This window comes from Manduca sexta, chromosome 11 (assembly GCF_014839805.1).
Source record: "Manduca sexta isolate Smith_Timp_Sample1 chromosome 11, JHU_Msex_v1.0, whole genome shotgun sequence".
In the NCBI taxonomy this organism is placed as follows: Eukaryota; Metazoa; Arthropoda; class Insecta; order Lepidoptera; family Sphingidae; genus Manduca; species Manduca sexta.
The window spans coordinates 6,999,532-7,022,612 of NC_051125.1; the positions used below are offsets into that span (position 1 = coordinate 6,999,532).

At 34.6% G+C, this 23,081-nt stretch overlaps 1 protein-coding gene and 1 long non-coding RNA gene across 2 annotated transcripts in view; one reads left to right on the forward strand and one right to left on the reverse strand.

Moving 5' to 3' along the window:
* Positions 1–23,081, forward strand: part of LOC115442717 — a 31,891-nt gene that overhangs the window by 4,960 nt on the left and 3,850 nt on the right. The window contains exon 2 of the long non-coding RNA XR_003938551.2: positions 8,236–8,307. This is a non-coding gene — a long non-coding RNA (uncharacterized LOC115442717). The remainder of the gene's footprint in view (positions 1–8,235; positions 8,308–23,081) is intronic.
* The window catches only part of LOC115442706 (serine/threonine-protein kinase SIK2), a 44,688-nt gene that overhangs the window by 3,456 nt on the left and 18,151 nt on the right, over positions 1–23,081 (reverse strand). The window contains exons 3-8 of the mRNA XM_030167845.2: positions 16,187–16,250; positions 11,495–11,610; positions 10,531–10,701; positions 9,699–9,822; positions 439–665; positions 35–228 (exon numbers count right to left, since the gene is read on the reverse strand). Coding sequence (XP_030023705.2) covers positions 35–228; positions 439–665; positions 9,699–9,822; positions 10,531–10,701; positions 11,495–11,610; positions 16,187–16,250 — 896 coding nt within the window. The remainder of the gene's footprint in view (positions 1–34; positions 229–438; positions 666–9,698; positions 9,823–10,530; positions 10,702–11,494; positions 11,611–16,186; positions 16,251–23,081) is intronic.

The window sequence follows — 23,081 nt, forward strand, 5'->3', positions numbered from 1 at the left end:
AATAATTATTATATAAGCCTATTTCAAAATGCACCTGTTATGGTGTTCTCGCCTGGCTTCGTGGGCTTCTCTTACAAGTGCTTGATCTGCTACAGAAGATGGCCGGCGCGATGGCCTATTGCGGGTTTCTACGTTGGACACAGCCCCGCTGGCTGCTCGCGCTCGTAGCCTCTCCAAAAGTAGCAGATATATCGCTGCGTGGTGATCATAACTGTTTGACCTCAAACTCTGTAACAAGTTAATAATATGGTTAATTAAAATGATGATCAAAATATGGAAGGAAATATATTGAGTCTTATTAATAGTACCTACATAAATAAGGTGAAAACATTATAAGGATAATTATGACAATATTTGTTGCTAATTGATCATAAGGAAATCAGCAGCGACAACTTATTATAAAATAATTGCATCAGGTTTAATATAAATTATAATTACTTCTTTGGTTTTGACGGGATCAATCCCCAAGCTTTGCATGAGCCGCAGGACTTGCTCATTGGGTTCGTGGTGTGTAGGCGCATGCGCAGGACTCCTCGCCGGGTCAGCTATCACAGTAGGTATCGCGTAAGGCTCAGCTGCCATCCACCGATGTTTCTTGATTTGGTCGATAGTATACCGCTTCATTGGTTCCAAGACTAACATCTTTCTTATCAACGACTCGCAATCTGAAAACAGATGATTGTTCTGATTACATTTCTCTTTTAAGATCTATTATGCTATCAACTAATAAAATATAAATAAACTTTTTACTTTTTTCCCATCAGAATACATTCTTTCAATCTATTTGATGCTTAAAAATAAGTGCACCTGTGTTCACTCCATACAAATGAAACATTAAAAATACGTCTCAAGTGGCGTGTAAATTTATTCAATACATCCAGTGGTTAAATCTAAATCAATCATTTAATATACATAAGTATGAAGCCATACGAAATCTACATAGGTCATTAAACTTAGTACCACATCCATTATCACAATGGATTACACGTGATCCGTTCCAAATAATCTTGGCTGCTAATCTTTTGTAACATTCTCTATTGTTCTTTGTGAAGGACATCCGACAACAGAATAAGTACCTTATAGATTACGGTAGAACAGTTCATAATCACTCTTTCGATAAGGCACTTATTATAATATCGAGCTCAATGTATACGCGCTTCTATATACGCAGGCACATCCAAGGTAATATCTCTTGATATTGAGTCTCCGACGTCATAAACGGTGTGGTTAGTTATCGCGAAGTGATACGAAAGTACTGAAAGGTCAGGGGTGGGTTAGATATTTAACGTTAATGACGTCACGGCCAAACTGCCAAATATAGCACGTTTGAGTATATTTCACATCCACTGCTGAACGTATCTACGAGGTTAAAGTTTCGCTTATTCACCCTAAAATTTCGTCGCGTCAGTGATTAATGCTTGTATATTAATATCTACTTCATATTCAATAGCTCAAGTTTAATATTAATACCGTTTATTGGACACTCTCCGCTTAAAAGCAAGTCACTGGTACGAGCATTTCATTTTATTACTGACGATATTCTTTTTTTCCTACTCATAGAGTTTACAATATAAAATAGGTTTCTAGCTTTCTATCCATTTTGCATAGTGATAAAAAAGAAATTAAAAACAAGGTAAATATAATAAATAATAAATTGAAATAATTTATCCATAGTTCTTTTTCATTAAGTGGTTTTTAAATTTGAAGTGAACTAAAACCTATGTTCTAAGTCATTGGTGCCCACTTTTTAATAATAACAGTTAATTGTGTAGGTACATTCTAGAAATATAACTATCCCTGATTATTTTGTCAGTATGTCACATCTTTAAGATTAATGGAGGAAATACGCTTGGTATCAAAAATGGAACGCACGTAGTAATGCTTGCCTACGTCAGAGAATGAATAAAAATAAGCAATATTTTGTAGTTAGAGTTTGTGACTTTCAAAATTGTCGTTGTAAAATATTCGGGTCATGCGTCATAGCATTGAAAATTCGAGTAATTTCTTTTATGCGCCGAAATTGAATGACGCCTGTCGAGGAATAGATAAATCCGTATCGAAAATATTCTTATGTAAATATATCATTCACAGCACTCGCTCTTTACTTAGCATTAACAAAACATATATTCGATTTGAGTGACGAATACGATTATAAATATCGCTTAACGGTTAACCGCACTCGCACGACTCAAAATAGACCACGCGCGTCCAAAACCGCGTTAACAAAACACACGCATCGACTCGGAGTAGTCAAGAGTAATTCCGTAGATACTATTTTATTTACCTTCCTTCACATCTTTCTAAAATAAAGTCGATGAGTAGTCGTCTTTCTGCCAGGCGATTCTATTAATATCGTTCGGACGCAAACATCGCGTGCTTTGCTTGACCATTGACGCAATCGGATGAAAAATGTGCTTGTGTTATTTAATGAAACGATGGAAAGTCGGGTGGGCGCCCCGGCGGCGGTCGTGTTGATGCTCCATGAACTTGTGCGATTTTATGAGCAACGATCGCACCGCGCCGAGTCGCCACGAGCGACGCGGCGATCGCATCGACTCCGCCGCGTCGCGCCGCATCGTAACGTGCGCCGATTCTGGCTCTGGCACTCATCTGGTGCTAATGCCAACACTTATTGGCCATAAAAGCCACGTAAACATGCCTATAAGATGCTTTGAAGCAATTTCACGAAATAAATTACAAATTAAAAGGTATTTAGGCACTGCACTTTATTTGGAGTCATGAAACATGCCACATATCTTAATAAGTATTGTTGAAAAACCTATAAGAAAAATTACTTTGTAAACATACGTTTCTTTGCTGTTGTCTAGCGTGTATATGTGTAATTTTGTTTTGAGATTTTCTTCTACTGGAGCTAAACAAGGTTTCCTGAGTCCCCGCCCCGAGACCTTTTAGAGGAAGCCTAATCAGTTTCCCCTTGAATAAAAATGATGTCTTGATGTCCTTTGATGACTACTTTCGTTTTATGAATTTATATTTGTTTTTGAATGTACGTTTACGTCTGAAACCAGTTCCGTGAAATATCTGTATGTTGAGTTATAAGTTATTTGTGTCACTTGTATTATCATCGAAATTATTTCTATCGACATTTTCTATATATATTTTTTAAATTGATTGTACCTGGTGTCTTGGATTTAAAAAAAAAATGCTATTAATTATGTGTCACATAAGTACTACATACAAAGATATACGTCCGTAGTAACACGTACAATATTATGATAACATGATAGACGAACATACATTAGTTTAAAAAATTACACCTATATTGAATGTATGTAGGTATATATTTATGTATGTTGTCGTTATCAGTGGTTGTTAATTTTGATAACATAAATATTTAGAAGGCAGGCACAAAATACGAAGTAATAACGCTAACAAATACATCCTTAGTTGTTTAGGCACACATTAGGCCAGTACATATACTCATATACACATAAACTCTTCCTATACTGTTATTTTTAATATGCTTTAGTACCTACATTAACCTACTATATTATCGAAGGTTTTATCTATGTGGCAAAAGTGCCCACGTATTAAAATTATAGAGACCAAACTTGCAATACACTGTAAAAGATGTGTGAAATAAATATGTTTGTTACTGCCAAATAAGTAACGATACATAATAATAACAATGAATATTGCAGTTGATAACGTCTGTCCATTTGTCATACACGCGTACGGTCACAATTCGAGGCGATTTCCTCTGCTTGGTAATATTTAGAACGGCGCGGCGAGCGTGACGTCAATCCTCTGAGCGCTCGCCGCTGAAAGAAAATACATTTTTCATAATGTCCTTCGTTGTGAACGGCGTGACGGCTCGTGCGTAATAATAACACCCATTTTGGCACTTTTTACGGGCATAAGCCCGGGCTAACGTGCCTATAAAATCATTTTCCGTTGTTAAATACCCAAAATAGGCCTTTTGCAAATCGGCTTTCTGGCAATTCTACTTATCCTAATAAGTCTACCAAATTCAAATGACATTACGTCGTATCTGGCTAATATTATAAATGCGATAGTACGGGATATGTTCGAATTTGAAATTAACGTAGGAACTGCTAAAGATATTTTATAATTTTTCAATCTGGGTAACTTGAGAAAAAGATTTTTTTTAACAAAGAATATATTTTCAGGAAACATGTCCATAAATAAAGTTCGTCAACTTTCCTTGTTTCAAAGACAGTTTCGACACTGTATAAACCAGAAATAAATAGGCGTGAAGTCGTATGACCTTCCTTAAACTCTTTTGGGGCCAAATTTAACCTAGCTTTATATAACGCTGTTGATAAAAGGAAAAAACTTCATAATCGATCCGCAAGACACGGTTTTTTCTTCAAGTGGACAATGTAAAGTTAATTTGAGGAAATTGTTCGTGTATCGTATAACTCATGTATGAAGCTAAAACCACTCTAAAGTATTTACAGTCGCGTTTTTTCTCATAATTATAAGCGTGCGAGCAATTAATATCATAGTAGAAAGGAAACAACACACGAGGGAAAAACACCCGGCATAAAGATGTGTTTGAAGCGAGACACGCGATATTTGTGCGCTGAAAAAAGACATTATTGTTGTTAGTTGCGTGTGGAACGGTATCCGACGGGAATTGTGATAACCTGAACAAAGTAGGACATGAAATGAATTTTATTATTCATTAATCACACGACTCAGATTACGCTTTCGTACGATAAGTTTTACAAACTCCTAAAGGACTGTTACAAAAGTGATGATATCATACATTTCTTGCTTGTTTGAAAGGTGAAGACGATTATTATGATTAATCGAATATCAACTTTATTATTATACACTATCAATAAGAACGTGCCCGATATCTCTGTAACAATCTTGTCGCCATGCAAATTAGAAATGATGTAGGTACTACTACTACATTGTTATTCGGTACACATGCTAAAATGAGACCACTATCATGTTCGCAATTATCTTTCATCTCATCCATTAGTGTTCCACAAAAATATAATTAACAAAGCAAAAATAAGAATACTGACGTAAAAGAAGTTATCATGACGAAATATAAGCGCTAACATAAAGGCAAATAAATTATTGATGTTAATAAGTGTAAGGCTCTTAGCTTGTTAGCAAAGTGACATAGTCCAATTCTGTCTACACTTTTTATTTATTCAAATAATTACTGTTTCTCTGGTACTGGAACTACCTCGTACTTAATGATCTAAATGACGTCCAAGGCAACGTCCGTGGAGAGGTCATATCACTCATTAACGCTATTTTGATCATCTTACTATAGATGGAACGAGACCTTCGCGGGTGTGTTACTATTTCCACAGTCAATTAGAGACGGTCCGTATTTCACAGCATCAACAATTAGCCGAACAAAGATTATGACGTATTTAGGAATCAAGATTTATTTTCCGTTATTTGTTTTGAACAAATTATGTTATCACACGCCATGAGCATAAGTTTTGAGGCGGATGTTAAATAAAATTTGATAAATTATTCGATTTGAAAAACCCAATTGAGTTGCCTAAGATTAGAATTTATGCCTTTTATAATTAATAATAAGTTCCCAACATCACATCATGGGACGGACGGTTCGGCGAACCGTCAGTGACTTGCAATTTTCGCTGTCATTTGAGGGTAGAGGGAGATAGATCTTTTAGGTTTATATAAAAATATAACAATTAAGTAAGTAGTACTTATATATTTTTTCATACTGCCTATTTTATTATCATATGTTGGTAAGCGAATCAAATATTAAAGACATCTATATATTCATCAAAATGTTTAAATTATGCAAGCAAAATGCAATTCATCAAAGAGAGCAAAAAATTCAATTCCAAGTTACATTTTCTCGTAGACATATCCGAACTTGTCCAATTGCAGGAAACTTTGAAATTAAGTTACTGTAACTTGTTTGAGTTTCGTAGTTTCATCAACTCGAGAGAGGGTTTTCTAGAATTATCAAAATTCGTAAACTTGGAAAGTTAAGAGGAAATTTCCCAAGACACGGACTACGCAATACCAATCTGAATAATTCATAAACAGTCTCGCCTGCGCGAATACATGTAAACATTACCGACTAGTATTGAACGTATGCTTTTACGTCTTACCGTCCAGAATGCACGAACAAAATATTTGTTAGCCACTGATAACATAATTAAAGAGTTGGGTAAGCTCCACCCTCTTCGCGAAAGTAATCCCTTCGTTAGCCTCGTAGAAATAAAAGCGAATAGACAGCATTTTTTACGTTTCGAGAATGGCACGTTCCCGGCGGCAAAGTTACAAGAGTACAAGACCGCTTGTCACGAGGACGCAGACAAGGTGCTCTGCGGACTAGAGGCACAAAACGCTCTAACAATAAGGACTGGGCCGACACAACCAACGGTTTACTACTTTAACTTTGTATAACTACACTTAACTATGTTAAAAATATTTAATTTTCAATCTGCACCGCGAATGTGCTTAATAACAAGCGCGACGTGGCACGGCAACTAAATTTAATATAATAATTTGCTGCAATTTCGCGATTTAAGCGCGCTCTATTTAATATACCTGCGTATGTTTGTACCTAAATGTAAACGGACGTGAATTCCATGCATAGGATCCTTTAAAGTTCACTAAAAGGTCGTGTTAATACAGTTTTTATAATTAATGTTAGTCCGACGTTTGTAGACTGTATAAGACTCGTCAAGAGATTTATGTCTGTTCTCAAACTTTTGTTAACAGAGGTTTAGTACACAAATTTCCATGCTGCCACCCGAAAATTTGTCCTGCCCTAAACAAGAATTTAAAATTATGAGGCAGCTTTCAAGCCATGAAATAGATAGATAGATAAAAAAGTTTATTTAGGCTACAATTAACACACAGTATTACTTAAGATATAAGATATAACATAGACAATAGACAAGTAAGTACATATCCATTTGTGAGTGAAATAAGATAGGTATAAAGCGCACCGCTAGGCGGGTTTCGGCAAATTTCCAGATTTACCTACTCAAGATTTTACTGCATCCTGTCTCATATACGTTGAAGAATGCTATTGCCGGATTTTTGCGCGTTGTAATGATATACTACAAATCAAAATCAATGGTTTTTAATAAAACCTGTTGGTACTGTATACATCTAAAAATCTGCGTATTAAGCATCACATGTAAATCTCTACCGCTTCAGCTTTGTTCCTTACGCTCATAATATTATGTTTATATAAAGTCATTAACATTTCTTACGTCAAACATTCGCCGAGAAATGTATCGACGTACCATTAACTAACGTCAGAGGTAACTATTTTGGGCACACGGCCGTCATCGGCATCAAGGTGTTCATTGAATCAACGAAAAAGGACGTGAATACTCCAAGAGACATCGCCCTTTAAAAGTACGTCAAGGGGTGACTTTGATTTGTCATCCAGACGTTTGATGTGAACTATGCTTTGTTATTCGCGGGTCGCAGACCTACGGGCTGACTGGCATTGAAAACTGACCTAACATTCATAAATTACTTAAAAGTTTTTAAATGTACATTTTTTATTCTAAGGACGAATGAACTCCGGCCGTCATAATATTTGTTTTTTGCAAAAATGACGTCAATTGACGTAAACGAATTTTATAAAGAAACTTATTAATTATGTCGACAAATCATATAGAAAATCAGAAAATGACTGGGGATTTAGAAGAGGGTCACTAAGAATACACATCAGCCAACACATAACAATACTTTTGTCATGTCTTACAATTTAGGTGGTGCAGCTTTGTGGCTCTAAAATACGATCATTTACAGCTAGACGTGATCCACCTAGCATATTCGAAGGCACGAAATGGCTTTGCTAATCTCTTCTTTGCAGAAATCTTCTAGTATTATGGACATATTCTATCATTTCTAAGCATAGACTTAACATTTGTCTGGGCATTTTTGTTGATCTGTAACGTTTTCACAGTATAATTGGATGCACACTTTTATCGACTGTGTGCATATTATCCCAATAAATGTTTTTCTTTTTTATCTTTCTTTACTATTTCTATCATTACCAAACACATTTTAGGAATGCTTGTTATAATATTATTATTAAGGTATTACCATACCTTCTTAGTGCTTACGTATCTGTTTCAACACACGTGTGTTGACGTTAATCTTCAGTTTTATCAGTTTAGACGAAATCTGCCGAGACGTGCCGACGTACAGGAACGTCCAGTAACCGAAGTCACGATAAATTATCATTTTTAGTCATTGAAACGTGCATTTTTGCAGGGCCGGCAGTCATAACTCACAAGTCGGTGTTTGCTGTCCGGCCTGGGATGCATGATTGAACATACCGATGACGTAAGTAGCCGATCGGCTTATCGATTTTATTAATTTTTATCAATCACATCCATATAAAACTTTCCTAGCTGTTAAATGATGTATTGAGACCGCCTAATTATATTTATAATCAATTTGGATTAATCACCATACTCACGTGGCTATCACGTAATATAATTTACATTATAATCGTAGATTCATGTACAGATGGGATTTGATTAGTTTGTTTTAATATTTTATTGGTATTATCTATTCTTGTAACAATGACTGGAAAAAAATACTAAAACAAAACAAGATATTGTCAGATTATGTAGTTTCAAGGTTCATTTTAGTAAGTGTTCTGTGTCTTTTTTACAAAGTTTTGCGTCAGAGTTTTTGAACTCATTTAGCGTTCAGACAAAACATAAAATAAAATAAAGCATTCATTGAAAAGAACGCATGGGTTAGGAATACATATACATTTATTATCTTAATACGTATTACGTACAATTTTTTTTATATAAGTATACATAGTTATTTTTTACAAACATACGTAACAAATCTACACCCTAAAGATCATTAAACTTTGGGTAAAATCGTATTATTACACAATGCACAATGATCTTTACACTACAAAATATCGATTCGTTTAGGGTTTTACCATAATATGGCGTAATATTATACTACAGGTCAAAATTCTAATTCACAGGAAAACTGATGTTTTATGATTTAAAAAATCCACATAAATATTCGCTCCAATGCCTTTTCTCACAAGTAAGACAAGGTGAAATAGGGATATCATGTTTTAGATACCACAAAGATTCTATGAATAGATTAAAAAATAAGTGTTTAATTCAAGAAATATTGTATGTACTCCTTATCTAAAATTTTCATAATAAACAGTAAGTATAAGATTGTAACGAGGTGTTTACATAAATACTTTGACCTTGTTTCGTTCAAAGTGATTAAGGATTCCAAACTAGTTTAGAAGAATCTTCGTAATTAGAAAGAGTATTACTCAAGTTCGTGAAACGTGACTTACAGCCGTCCTGTTAATGTCAAAGTAAACAGTAAATTACGTGTCCGATACTTTTAGTCGACCCGGCGTAGTCAAGATAATGTTACACTTATCATACGCCTTTGTATTAATTAAATAACCTATTTGCTGCCACGTTTTAGTTCTCGGTAACAAGATAAGTTCTCAAGTGTGACGTATCGTTTACGCAATGTAGACACTTGAGTCGTGAGGAAAGCATTTACCTCATACTCATAGGTGAATTGGAGATACATCACTCAAATATAATCAAGGTTTTAATTGAGAGGGGCGATATGGTTTCTTATCGACAATCTATTTTCATCGCGGACATAAAACTAAGCGGGTTCCGTAAATACCACGTCGTTGATAAAAGTAGGTACTAAGTATGTTCACTTACCTTCGCTCATAAAGTAGGGTATCCTAAATCTGCCGGAGAGCACTCTATCTCGTAATGACTGTAGCGTGGAGCCGTCGAACGGTAGCGCGCCGCAAACGAGCACATACAACACCACTCCCAAGCTCTGCAAGATATTCCATTCATTAGGAAACAGAAAAATAAAGCAACTCGTGCGGAATATGGCACAAAAACACACTTGTAGACACAAATGATGAAAAGATAACTTAAAGTACAGCTGACATCGGTCAAAATTGCAGTGGTTTTACCGACTATGTTAAAAACAAACACTAATTGTTATGTTTATTGTCGTATTTATTATAACTTATAAACATAATTTTAATTTTAGTATAATTATTTTGGATGACTTGACATATAATTACGATCATTTATAATTAGTCTGCTATAGAGATTTTAACCTAACGAAAGTTTAAACGGTTTATTTGAACTATTTCAAGGTGTAGTCAAACTTCAACATACTATGGCTTATGTTATTGTTCTAAGATACTAATAAAAAAAACTGTCATTTTAACATGATCTAAATTGCCATCGAAATCAATTATTTAATACTACAAAATACGGATTAAAAGAGTTTAAAGTCTACCTAAATAAAAATTTTGGTAGAATTAAAAAGTTTATATATGAAGTACTATACTAGTAATAACAACAACGATCGAAATCGAGTCGAAAGGGTGTATTTTTCGTAAACTGAACGAAATAGCGTATTTTATCAAAGCACAAAATTATATCAGTTGACATTTTTATTGCTAGTATCGTAAAAGTTAAGCCAATAGGTAATATAAACGTTACTTTAAGCAGAAATATAATATCGTACCCATATGTCAATTTCGGGGCCAGTGTATCTCTTCCCTTCGAAGACCTCAGGCGCGGCGTATGGGGGGGACCCGCACCACGTCGCCAGCAGCTCTCCAGTCGCGTAGTAATTGCTGAATCCGAAATCCGCTATCTTGATATTCATGTTCGCGTCCAATAATAAATTTTCTGCCTAAATAGAAAAAGTTCCCTTAGTCAGGTGGAAAAAGTTGACGTCCTTTGAATATGAATCAGTCCAAATCAACAAGGGAATAGAAAAACATTCGTATTTTTATTCTATCAACGAATGTCACAGACATATATTTCTGAAATCTGTATTGGTGTGATATAAGGCAAATATCTCCCAGTAATATTCTTACAAATCCACATACAGTATATTTTGGTACGGCTTATATTGTACAGCGTGTCGCCAGCTACTCTTTTCTGCTAAAGTCAAACTATTCAAAACTGCCAACTATGTTGGCGTTGGAGTTAAGTGATTGCTAAAAGAACAGAAATGCTCTCCAGCACCATTTTAACTGTACACTACTAAAAGCTTATGCTCACGGTGTGCTGAACAAACAAAGCACGCACGAGTTTTGAGTAGTTAGATTCATACAAAATGTTCCTCTTAACTGTTCTTTTATTTGAGTTCGGCGACTTGCTTTTTCGGAACTATTTTCTTTGGAATTGAAAGTAAAGTTAAAGACAGTTTTAGTACGTTTGAAAAACAAGCAATCTAACGTAGAGTTCGTTATATTTTGAAAGGAAGATTCTAAGATTGAATGAAAGAAAATTTTGTAAGAAATTATGATAAGCAATGTTTTGTTCATGGGTATTAGTTACCTTATAAGGTATCGCTTTATGTTCGGTACTTTGTTTGCGCAAATATCCCGTTTCGATATAAAATTTCGAACAATCAGATTTTCAGGTTTTACGTATATGAAATTTGTGATAAATCACAAAGGTCATTACTTTATTCTAACCTTGAGATCTCTGTGGACAATCCGCCTCTCGTGGCAATACTCTACAGCCGAAAGTATTTGCCAAAACTTACGACGAGCAGCCTGCTCCGCCATACGACCATATTTTGCTATGTAATCTGTAACAGAACATACAATACTATTAACATTTTGCAAACCTAAAAATCTACAAAAACACGTGGCACAAAAATTTCTGTACAAAGGATTACTCGCAAAATGGAGCTAACGGAATACTTCTAATCCAGACTACGTTGTTAGCCACGTAACATGAGCCAAATATCTTCCTCGGATAATAGATGGAAACATAAAACGTAGGAGTACACGTACGTAATTACTGGCAAAAATGAGTCGTAAATCCTACAGATTTCCGTTTCGAAACGTAGGCAAGTAAAGTATTCATGAGTATTGGACTGAGAGCTAATGTTTATGGAGGAGACTATCCGCTTCTGGAAATAACTCTTTTGTCTACCTAGTTTATATTCTGCCACTCGGATGGTCGGCGACTTTTAATTCAAAGAAAAACTGTGAAAAAATCTGAAAAAATGTAGTATACCTAAAATAAGTGAAACAAGTTTATTTTACTTAGCGTTTAGATCATGCCAATTTACATTTATAAGTATAGATTTGTACAATATTTATCCGTAATTGGTAACCACGCGTAGTCTTTATGTTATAAAATTACTTATGAGTTTATTTGCAATATTTCTCCTTTTTTATAGCGTATCTCAGCGTGAGTATACGTTATCTACCTGACTACTATTTGTCTACAGATTTCAATAAAAAGTTTTATTGTTTCACGTTTATAAAATCATTGAAAACATCATTAAAAGCATGATTATTATGGAAGTTAAATTAATTTAAGCACCCATAATGTGAAAGAAAACAAATAATGGAACATTATACTTAGTAGTGTACTTTCACACCACATTAGTAAACTGAACATCGTCGTAAAAGTTTATAGAATTAAATATTAACACGTAATGGTTGGAAAATATACGAGTCCCGTCGTGGTTAACATTCATGTAAGACTTAGTTCGTCATGATAAAATTATTAAATTACAATTACAAATAACACGACTGTTTGTGTCAACCATTTGTAAGCAAATTTATGTGAAACGATATTATATTCTATAGATGTAAATCCACGGCTACGCCGCCGCCGCGCGATATTCCTCGATCGCAATCGATTTACGCCTTTATTGAGCCCCAGGCGTCCAATATTTCCACGTATACTAAATATTATTTTCCAAGATATATGAAAATGGAAGCATCTACATAGTAAATAACATCGAATAAATAGAAGCCGTCTTCAAACGAGATGGGAGTTGTGACGTGATATAAAGGCGTTCTGCCAGTAACAATGCAGCGCGCACCATACAGAAAAATAAAAGGTTTCCTAGTACAATTGCCCGGGCTGAATGTATCAGGACAATTGTCATGGAAGATGGAGCAGGTTCACTAGACCGTGTACGTAAACAGTTGGTATAAAACAATGGATAACTATTGCATAATGATCTAGTATTTTGTTAATCACTGCTGCATGTAAATTAAAGCGTCCACCTGTAAATCAAAACCAGTAGCTATATCCCACTGTTTAGAAACTTCCTAATGCGTTATTATACATTCATACGTCAATTATTACTTTAAATAAAAAAGAACAATAATTGGCAGTGTTAATACAATTTATGACAACACAAACCATTTATCCTTGTTTTGAAGAAGTAATAAAATAACTAAGATTGAAAGACGCAGTCTTAAACAATGTGAAACCTACGTAACTAACTTTAACAGTTTAGAAATCGAATAGTCTAGTGAGTTCTCAGTTAATAATTCCAACGGACGGACGCAATCACAGACTGCAGGCGTCGAACAAAAGATGGGAAGCGCTTCTGATTTTAAAACGTGTCGACAAAGGATTTGCTGGGATTATCTATTGTAGAACTTCGAAATACTACTGTCTAAAACCATTTCGACAACACACTTGCACAACTAAATATGGAGTCCGGTAGAGAACAATATTACTTATAGTTTAGGAGCTTTTGTACATTAAAATTAAACTATTTCTCGGGCTTTATCGCGGTACCCGCGGTGTAACCGCGATAAAATGTGAAAAACAGTTTCATTTTGATGTCTTACATTCGCGTAAACACAAGCTTTTGTACATTTTCAATAATACTACTTAGTGTGTTTTAATACCTTGGTAATATAATATTATAATTGCACTTCCATCTTAAAAAATCATATATAACTTGTACCAAAATATCGAGAGAAGATATTAATAATTCGTGTAATACACAACTTTGTAAATAATAATATAATATAGACTATAATCGATTATTGAAAAAACATAATAAATTGCACACTTAACTCCTATAATTATCTGCAATTATCTCATTAAAATATTTGCTTGCCCAATTAACCTTTAAATATCCAGGTACGATTAAGTACGTCCGCTTTGAATACAATTTCAATGTAGTTAAAATCATTCCTGCATTAATTACTAAATATATAATGCCGATATTCGATTTAATTATGTAAAAACTTTAAAAATATGTTAATTTTATTAATTAATAAAACCGGTATAGCGAAATACACTTAAAGTACAACAAGTAGCAAAGTGTGTTTTTGAGTATCGCGCGGTCACCTGGCGCAGGTGCAGTGTTATTTTCAACATAAATATTTTCATATCGGCTCATGATCTTAGGGCCTGTTTTTGCAAATTACACTAAATAAATATACAAACTCTGCACAGTAGACTGTGACGTGAACACATACTTGATAAACTGTATAGCCCGAATTCAAATGCCATTCTTATTGCCTCGCCTCACTATTGATAAAGGATATTGAATGGCAAAATTTCATACGAACGTCTCGGGAGACATTTTATATAAATTATAATTGCATATTTATTGAAATCGTTCAATTTCGGCTGCGATAAAGTTAAAATTGTTGAGGGGAAATTTCTTTAATCTATTACTATATATAAAGGATATCAAAGACTGCATTAAGTAAGCAAAATAAAAGGAAACCAAACGCGAGATATCTCGTACAAAAATGGCATAATAACTTCCAGAGTAATCCCGAAATTAATTAAAAAGCTGGTCCTTTTAGGGGCTCAGTGCATGAACATCACGGTTGGCTTTCGGGGCACAGTCAGCTGCGCGCGAAATTGTTTCACCCTCTCCCCTCACAGCCCCTGCCACACCCTGCGACACCCTACGGAGTGACGTCACGACAGGCCCGCTTACGTCATAGACAAAGCGGCCACGAACTTACGAAACGAGTGCCCTTAATCGATTTCGAGGTTATGCCAGCGTCATGTTATTTTACGAGATTTTATATGACAGACGAGTGAGGGGCTGTCACTTTACTAACTTAGAACATTTTCATCAGATACTGGAAATTTCAATAAAACGGTGGTTAACGTTTGAGTATTGTTAACAATATTATAGTTTAGTGTTTCGTTTTTACTTAAAATTAAAACCATATAATTTGTCAAGTTATTTAAAAAGAACATATTAAAAACCTACTTGTAACTATACTTTGAACGTATTACTAAACATTAGGTACTTGGCTATTGATGTCCTGGGTTAATTCCCTGGATCGCGAAAGACCAAAAACGTTTGAGAGTTTTATAACCAGACTTTATTTTGATCATTTTGCTTATGGTAATAATATAAAGAAGACGTTGATTTCCTAGTTTTATTACAGCTTGTGTTTTTCTAGATAGAGACGCAGTTTTCGCTACCTGTGTCTCCATAGAAATATTGTGCAATTTTACTAGATTATCATGCCAAACATTCAAAAGTATACTTTTGTTGCTTGATGCTTTTGTATCGGTGTAAAACAATAAATTATAAAGTGGCATTGCCTAATTACCACTATTTAAATAATCATGATAGTGCAAGCAGAACAGACCGCGTTCCTAATGACGTACAACGTAATTTTAGTATAAATAAAACCATGATACCGATCATTTCCGGTCTTTCAACAATTAAAGTTAATTAATTACTTTAGCCGAAATTTAATGCAAAATAATTTGAGGACGATATAAAAAGTAGTCTCCATGCTAAAATATAACGAAACAAACGTGCAAGTAATGAGTCATCTGATGATAATCACCTTGATCACAATCACAGACAACACTTAAGGAATCTCAGATATATTGCAACTATTGAAGATATCGAAAAGGAGACTTGGGCCGACTGTAGGCATTATTTGCAGCATAAAGTGGGTACTCCCTCGGTTTATCAATTTCAACACTTACTGAAGTCACGATAATATTATGATCGACATTAAAATGCTGGCCAATGCCACTACTAGCCCAAAAGAAACTACAATTTCATAACCCAACGTACACTGTTGCAATAAACTGAAGTATAATAGCACGGTGTGATATTGAACTCGGGAACTATAAATTCTATTCACTGAAAATAATTGCTCCTTATGTGATATAAAAAAGTCGTATCAAGAGATTGCATTGCGTACCGTGGCAATGGATTCTTTTTCGAAAGGGAACCCAACACAACATATAGATACTACTAATAAGCATAAATGCGGTCTACAAATTTTTCTAATGATAATTAGATTTCACATAAGTCATAATGCAAGCCGGCAAGAATCGTGTTAAATGAACCCTTCGCCACTGGTACCGATTGATATTTCTTCAAAAAACAATCACAAACACATGCTTACCAAATATCTCGCCTTTGCTCGCGTATTCCGATACAATATAGATCATGTTCTTCGTCTCCATGACCTGAAACAACAGATCAAATTATGAACAGGGTCGTGCGCACGTCATCGTTGTTACGATAAGTTTATCGGTTTAAGTTGGCGATTTATAGAATTCCTTTTTCAATGTCTCAAAGAACACCAGCCTTCGTTTTTATTTGTGCGAAATGATTGCATAGTTTAAAGTACATCTTTTTATCCATAAAACGTGACGCATGTACTTAATTTCTGACACTCAAATCACTATAAAGATTAACGGTTAAGGATATAACTTAGTTTTCCAATTTAACTTGTTGAAAAACTTCCATATTTGTTAAATATATTGTTTTCACGTCCTGCTAAATGTTCTATCATGATAAGCGCCCAACGTAAAACCCAACATGTATCAATGATGCGCGCCAGTTGCATCGATTTATGTACACATGGCTTACATTATTTATAATGCAACATTATCGACGCATTAATAAGCCGAGTTACGCAAAAGGACTTATTAGGAAATGCTATAAGCAATCACATTCTAATGGCTTTAACTGCTGATTATAATTATAACATTAACATAATCCTTATTAAAGTAAGATCTAACATTCTACTTCTTTTTTATTATCAACAATCCTTATTCTCATTAAAGAAGACACTTACGTTAGGAATTACAAATATTTATTTCATTTCTTTTTATGACACAAGAATGGTTAAAGAGCAAATTAGTTACCCAAAAGTAAATACATAAGAATGCCGATATAAGAGGAATCGAGAATGCGTTGTCGAAATTCCAAGAAACCAAACAGAATTTGTATTCACCTAACTCACGTGTAAAAAAGAATTTAATTCACACGGACTTCTTTGGAAACGGCGAGTAAGTTAGTACTTAGTACAGCCTGGTTTTACCAGACCGTTCGTGATAAAGACAGAACAGAACAGGCTAAAACGTGGCTCATCATCGCTCTACAACGAATAATTATGAGTAGAGACAAGATTATAATATGCATATTTAAGCTGCATATTATCGATACATTTTCAATATTTTTCCCAGAAACTATAACTGCCAACATAGCACCCAGTTCAAATTCTTCCCAATTACCTCAGTGGATGTGGGGCAATCGATTTCCACTTATAAAAATAATATTTTTAATGTAAACTGTTTACGTTTACAAAAATATCAAATAATGTTACTGTTCCTATCTATACTTATACTTACTATTATATAAAGCTGAAGAGTTTGTTTGTTTGTTTGTTTGTTTGTTTGAACGCTCTAATCTCGGGAACTACCGGTCCAAACTGAAAAATTCTTTTTGCGTTGGATAGCCCTATGTTCGTGGAGTGCTATAGGCTATATATCATCACGCTATACCCAATAGGAGCGGAGCAGTAATGCCTAATCTCAGGAACTACCGGTCCGAACTGAAAAAATATTTTTGCGTTGGATAGCTCTTTGTTCGTGGAGTGCTATAGGCTATATATCATCACGCTATACCCAATAGGAGCGGAGCAGTAATGGCTAATCTCAGGAACTACCGGTCCAAACTGAAAAAATCTTTTTGCGTTGGATAGCCCTTTGTTCGTGGAGTGCTATAGGCTATATACCATCACGCTATACCCAATAGGAGCGGAGCAGTAATGCCTAATCTCAGGAACTACCGGTCCGAACTGAAAAAATATTTTTGCGTTGGATAGCTCTTTGTTCGTGGAGTGCTATAGGCTATATATCATCACGCTATACCCAATAGGAGCAGAGCAGTAATGGCTAATCTCAGGAACTACCGGTTCGAACTAAAAAAAATCATTTTGTATTGGATAGCCCTTTGTTCGTGAAGTGCTATAGGCTATATATCATCACGCTATGACCGATAGGAGCGGAGCAGTAATGGCTAATCTCAGAAACTTGGAGTTTGAACTGAATAATTATTTTTGTGTTGGATAGCCCTTTGTTCCTGGAATGCTATTGGCTATATATATCATCACGCTATGTCCAATAGGAGCGGAGTAGTAATCGCTAATCTCAGGAACTACCGGTTTGAACTGAAAAATATTTTTGTGTTGGATAGGCCTTTGTTCCTGGAGTGCTATAGGTTATATATCGTCACGCTATGACCAATAGGAGCGGAGCAGTAATAAAACATGATGCAAAAACGGGGACAATTTATTAGTTTTGAGAGCTTCTGTTGCGTGCGCTGCGTAAACGGTTAAAGTTATGCAACAATAATGTATGACGGGATTGTTCCTCTTAAAAAGTTCTACAAAAATATATCATAAAACAAAAGTCCCCCGCTGCATCGGTCTGCCCGAACGTTGAGTTTAACTCAAAAACTACCCAACGTATTAGGGATAAAATTTGGTATGGAGACAGTTTGAGACCCTGGGAAGAACATAGGCTCCCGGGAAAATATATAGCGTGACTTTTATAACGGAAAACTTTAGCCCGAAAAACTTTATAACGCGGGCGAAGCCGCGGGCAAAAGCTAGTTATCATATATAGGAACTAAGGCTAATTAATTATAGTATGGTGAGGTTAAAAAAAAATATAAAAATAAATATTTTTCTCTTTTTTTTTGTTCCTTAAACTTATCTTTTAATGCTGCATATTTCTTGCATATTTGCATGCATATATCAAGCTTTTAATTTTGCATAATATAATCCGGTTCCTAATTATAATCAGTATATAAAGTAATAAGATGATTGTGATTTTAATCAAAAATATTATGTTTACACTTAATTATTCTTCAATGTTTAAGAGGTTAGTGCCCAAATAATTAACCATGACGTACAGATTTAAAGATAACTGTAGAAAACAAAGCAAAAACGTTAGCAAACATCTTCATTTATTACAATGTTTATCAAAAACCTGTCCATTACAAATGCGATTTTATTACCTATAAATTTTATATTAAAGACAGTATAATTAATAATGTAAAGAGGATATACATGCATAATTAGATTACCAGGAATAATAGCTTTGTATAAACATTCTATTTATTAAAACCATTGGTTTAATAAGTATTTTCGAGGCACTGTTATATTGCTGGCATATTTCGGACTTAATAACTGTATAAATATCACGTGTAAACGCGTCCTTTTGATATTCATTCCTTTTGATAAATTGCTATCAAAGCTAAAAGTGTTTATTTTTGTTACATTAACCCAGTAAAAGCGCACTAGTTCAATGTCAAGTTTAGCTATTCTGTAGTAACTGAGCGAATGCGCCAAACAATGCAAACAGTCTGCCAAGCTGTCAGCAAAATATTTTGAAACAGAAGAGGTTTGTTTGGCTGACCACTAATGTACAAAGTTGTTTCGTGTATTGGAAGGGTGTTATTATATCAAGATTATCTGCGATTTAATATACCTTATTATATAAAATATACGTAACTTGAATACTAAGGCCTTGTATAATATATTGAGTAGGATATGTAAATAAACTCTAGTCCGACAGATTAATTGGCTATTATATATTAAATAAATATTATTTCCTCAATTGCATGTTTACATTTAACAATGTCATCAATAATACGTAACCGCATTTATTTTCAATAGGATAAATTAGAAACGTGAAGAAAATTATATTGTGATATGGCTCTTTGAAGGCTACAGAAGATGCAAAACGTAGCACGTATTTCCAAAAGTTATTTAAAGCGGTGCCTTAGCAAAACAGCTCGCAGTACATATTTTTAGAAGCTATCTATTCGAAATTTATAATACATATAGAAAAGAAATCAACCATCATATTGCTACAATATGTTACCTTTACTATGGTTGTTTAAATTTCGTAATGTGGAAATTTCATTCGCCACTAAAATTGTTGATTCTGTGTTTCTCATCCTAAAGTGCAATTATTTTCTCAAACAAATTATTGGTAATAATAATATCAGCCCTGTATTATATACTTGCCCACTGCTGAGCACGGGCCTCCTCTACTACTGAGAGGGATTAGGCCTTAGTCCACCACGCTGGCCTAGTGCGGATTGGTAGACTTCACACACCTTCATCTTCACCTTCACCTCAGATGTGCAGGTTTCCTCACGATGTTTTCCTTCACCGTTAAAGCGAACGATAAATTCACAAAGAATACACACATGATTTTTTAGAAAAGTCAGAGGTGTGTGCCTTTGGGATTTGAACCTGCGGACATTCGTCTCGGCAAACCGTTCCATACCCAACTAGGCTATCGTCGCTTGGTAATCTTTGCATTTTCCCGTAACTCGTGCGCCGTAAATGTATAGAAGGAATTCACTAGGCCATGTTCTCGGTGGGGGGGGGGGGGACATTAAGAGATGCATTAAGATCTCGACACGCGCCTAAAAAGTAACGTTCACTTTCAATTCCACTCATATAAAAATCTAATACTCCTAATACACAAATTAGAGTTATATACTTGAATTGTCATTGGACAATGAAACTTCAGTATTAAACATCGTAAACAGCGTCACCGCCTACGTAAAAATTGCAAGACTTTGACACAAACCTTTAACGCAATATGTTCTATCAAATCTAAATCTAATGTCGGCTATTGTTCGATTCGAACAATGAAATACTATACGATATTATTATCCAGTAATCATCTCGATGTTTAATTTCCCGAACTTTACATTTCATTCCGTTAGCCAGGTAATGGCAATTTTAATCACTCGTAAAGTAAACCGCGCTGTTGATTTTCGCCCCAGTTAATTAATTACAACGATGAAGTGATAACGTTATATCAAAGCTGATATATTTTTATGTAGTGCAATGATTGAATAAAATAGTTGCTATAAGACAATATTGTGACCAATATTGTTTAACGTTAGATTGTTTTGGTTTGCTTATTGCGTAGGCAGGATAGTGACACTACCGGTTCACCAGAAGCGGTCATCAATACAGGAAACGGTAGACGTAAGGTCAAGAATACCTCTGATCGCACAAACGCACATACTACGTAATGTATGAATTATTAAGATGTTCTGAATATAGTAAAGAATTTGTTGGTTTCTAGCTACAAAAATATGCATATTGAAGGGGGATACATAAATGTAGATCCATATTACCAAAGCCAATTATAAACACGGTATTTATCAATAAAATCGGTATTTTAAATACATTAAAAACGCCTATACAATAACCTCTAACTTTACACTGGATCGAATTGATCGTAATGCCCGTGAAGTGACCGCGGGTCATAGTAAAAATGAAAGCTATCACTAAAAATAACACCGTGATTCATAGTTTCTTTTTTTTTTTACTATTCAAACAGCATATTTCTAAAATAAATGGCTGTACATAATAAGTTTCTATTTCTATTATCAAAAAAATAATGGCGTGACAGAAGGCATTAAAGCATGTTTTAATTTTATTAATAAAATTATTACGTCGTGATTATGTTCATATTTTATAACTAGATTCATTTATAGATACAAGTATAGTGTTATGTTGATTTTTATCAAACGGGTATCAAGAAATTGTTATTATTTAAATAACAAATTACGGCGCGAAACGATCTAGTTTATGAGTACTTAGACGAAACTCTTTGTTTAATTTAGTTCAGTATTATTTTATAAAAATAACATTATAAAAAGTCACAAACATACTTATAGAACAGAATTTGCCTATTTTTCCCATACCTATGGGAAAAACAGGCAAACACAATTAACCATTAGGGTACAATTGTATGCTATTCTATTTTGTTATCTATCATAAACCCGTTAAAAAGTTCTGATCGATCGACGATCTCCAAAGAGCTCTACAATATAAACAAACATAACGTTCCACGCTCGTGATCTGAGGACAACGGATGTTCTGTAAATTGTCAAGCATTCAAAATTGTTATGTTTGTACACAAGAAACCTTCCGTACCATTCAGGGTTTTAATAGCAACCAATCCATTCACTGCGATGCCGACACAAGTAACTAAACATTACGCAACTACCATTGTTCCGAGCCGAGTATCTGCTATTGCAGCGTGACATACTTTTCTGTTTCCTTTTATCTTCAGGACATCTTTTACTAACGATAACTTCATATTTTAAGGATATAAATAGTTAGTTGCGAAGTAAATTACCATTCCCCTGTTATTCGAACACAGCAGTGTACTATTAAAGATTTTTTTATATATTGGGGAACCATTAGTTTCTTCGTATGGTAGACTAATCGACCAATTTAATAAACAAGATACCGATGGATGTATCTTGATCGAAATACTTCACAGTATATACCGCCACGGGAAATTACAATTACACCGCAGTCGAATCAATAGAGTACTTACAAATTGTAGCAACGCATTGGACAAGAAGTAGCATACTTTCAATGTAACAAGGCCATGTAATTACTTGATAACATCACAAATTTTTTAATCAATCCTGATGTAAAAGCAGATAATGAGTTTCTTATTGCCGATAATGTTTAATCTTGCCAAACAATATTATAGACGTCACAATAAAATTATCTACGTAATATACAGAAGTGTGAACTGTTGCTGATTGTAATTTTGGTATGCATGCAGATTATAGAAAGCCACGGCACGATGTGTGTGCGTGATTGCGTTGTCATTTAAAGTGTTGTTCTAGTAACAATGTGAGGGAAGAGCTCGTGTCTATCCAATTAGGCCCAAAACATTTGACACGAGGTTATGTTTTTGTGTCATACAATTTGTCTGAATTAAACGCTAAATTATAAGGAGACAAACAAAATTCTCAAGCGGTCAAGTTAAAGAAGACAAGGGATATTTGGCGTCCGGATTTACTTTTTCTATCTAATAACCAGTATAATAGACAAGTGCGTGTGTCGATACTAATTAAGCGAAACCTGTTTTAAGTGAAAACGAAAACACAGTTAATAATTACAGTTATATTACTTCGAAACCCATTTATTTGGTAAATTCCAACAATGGCTG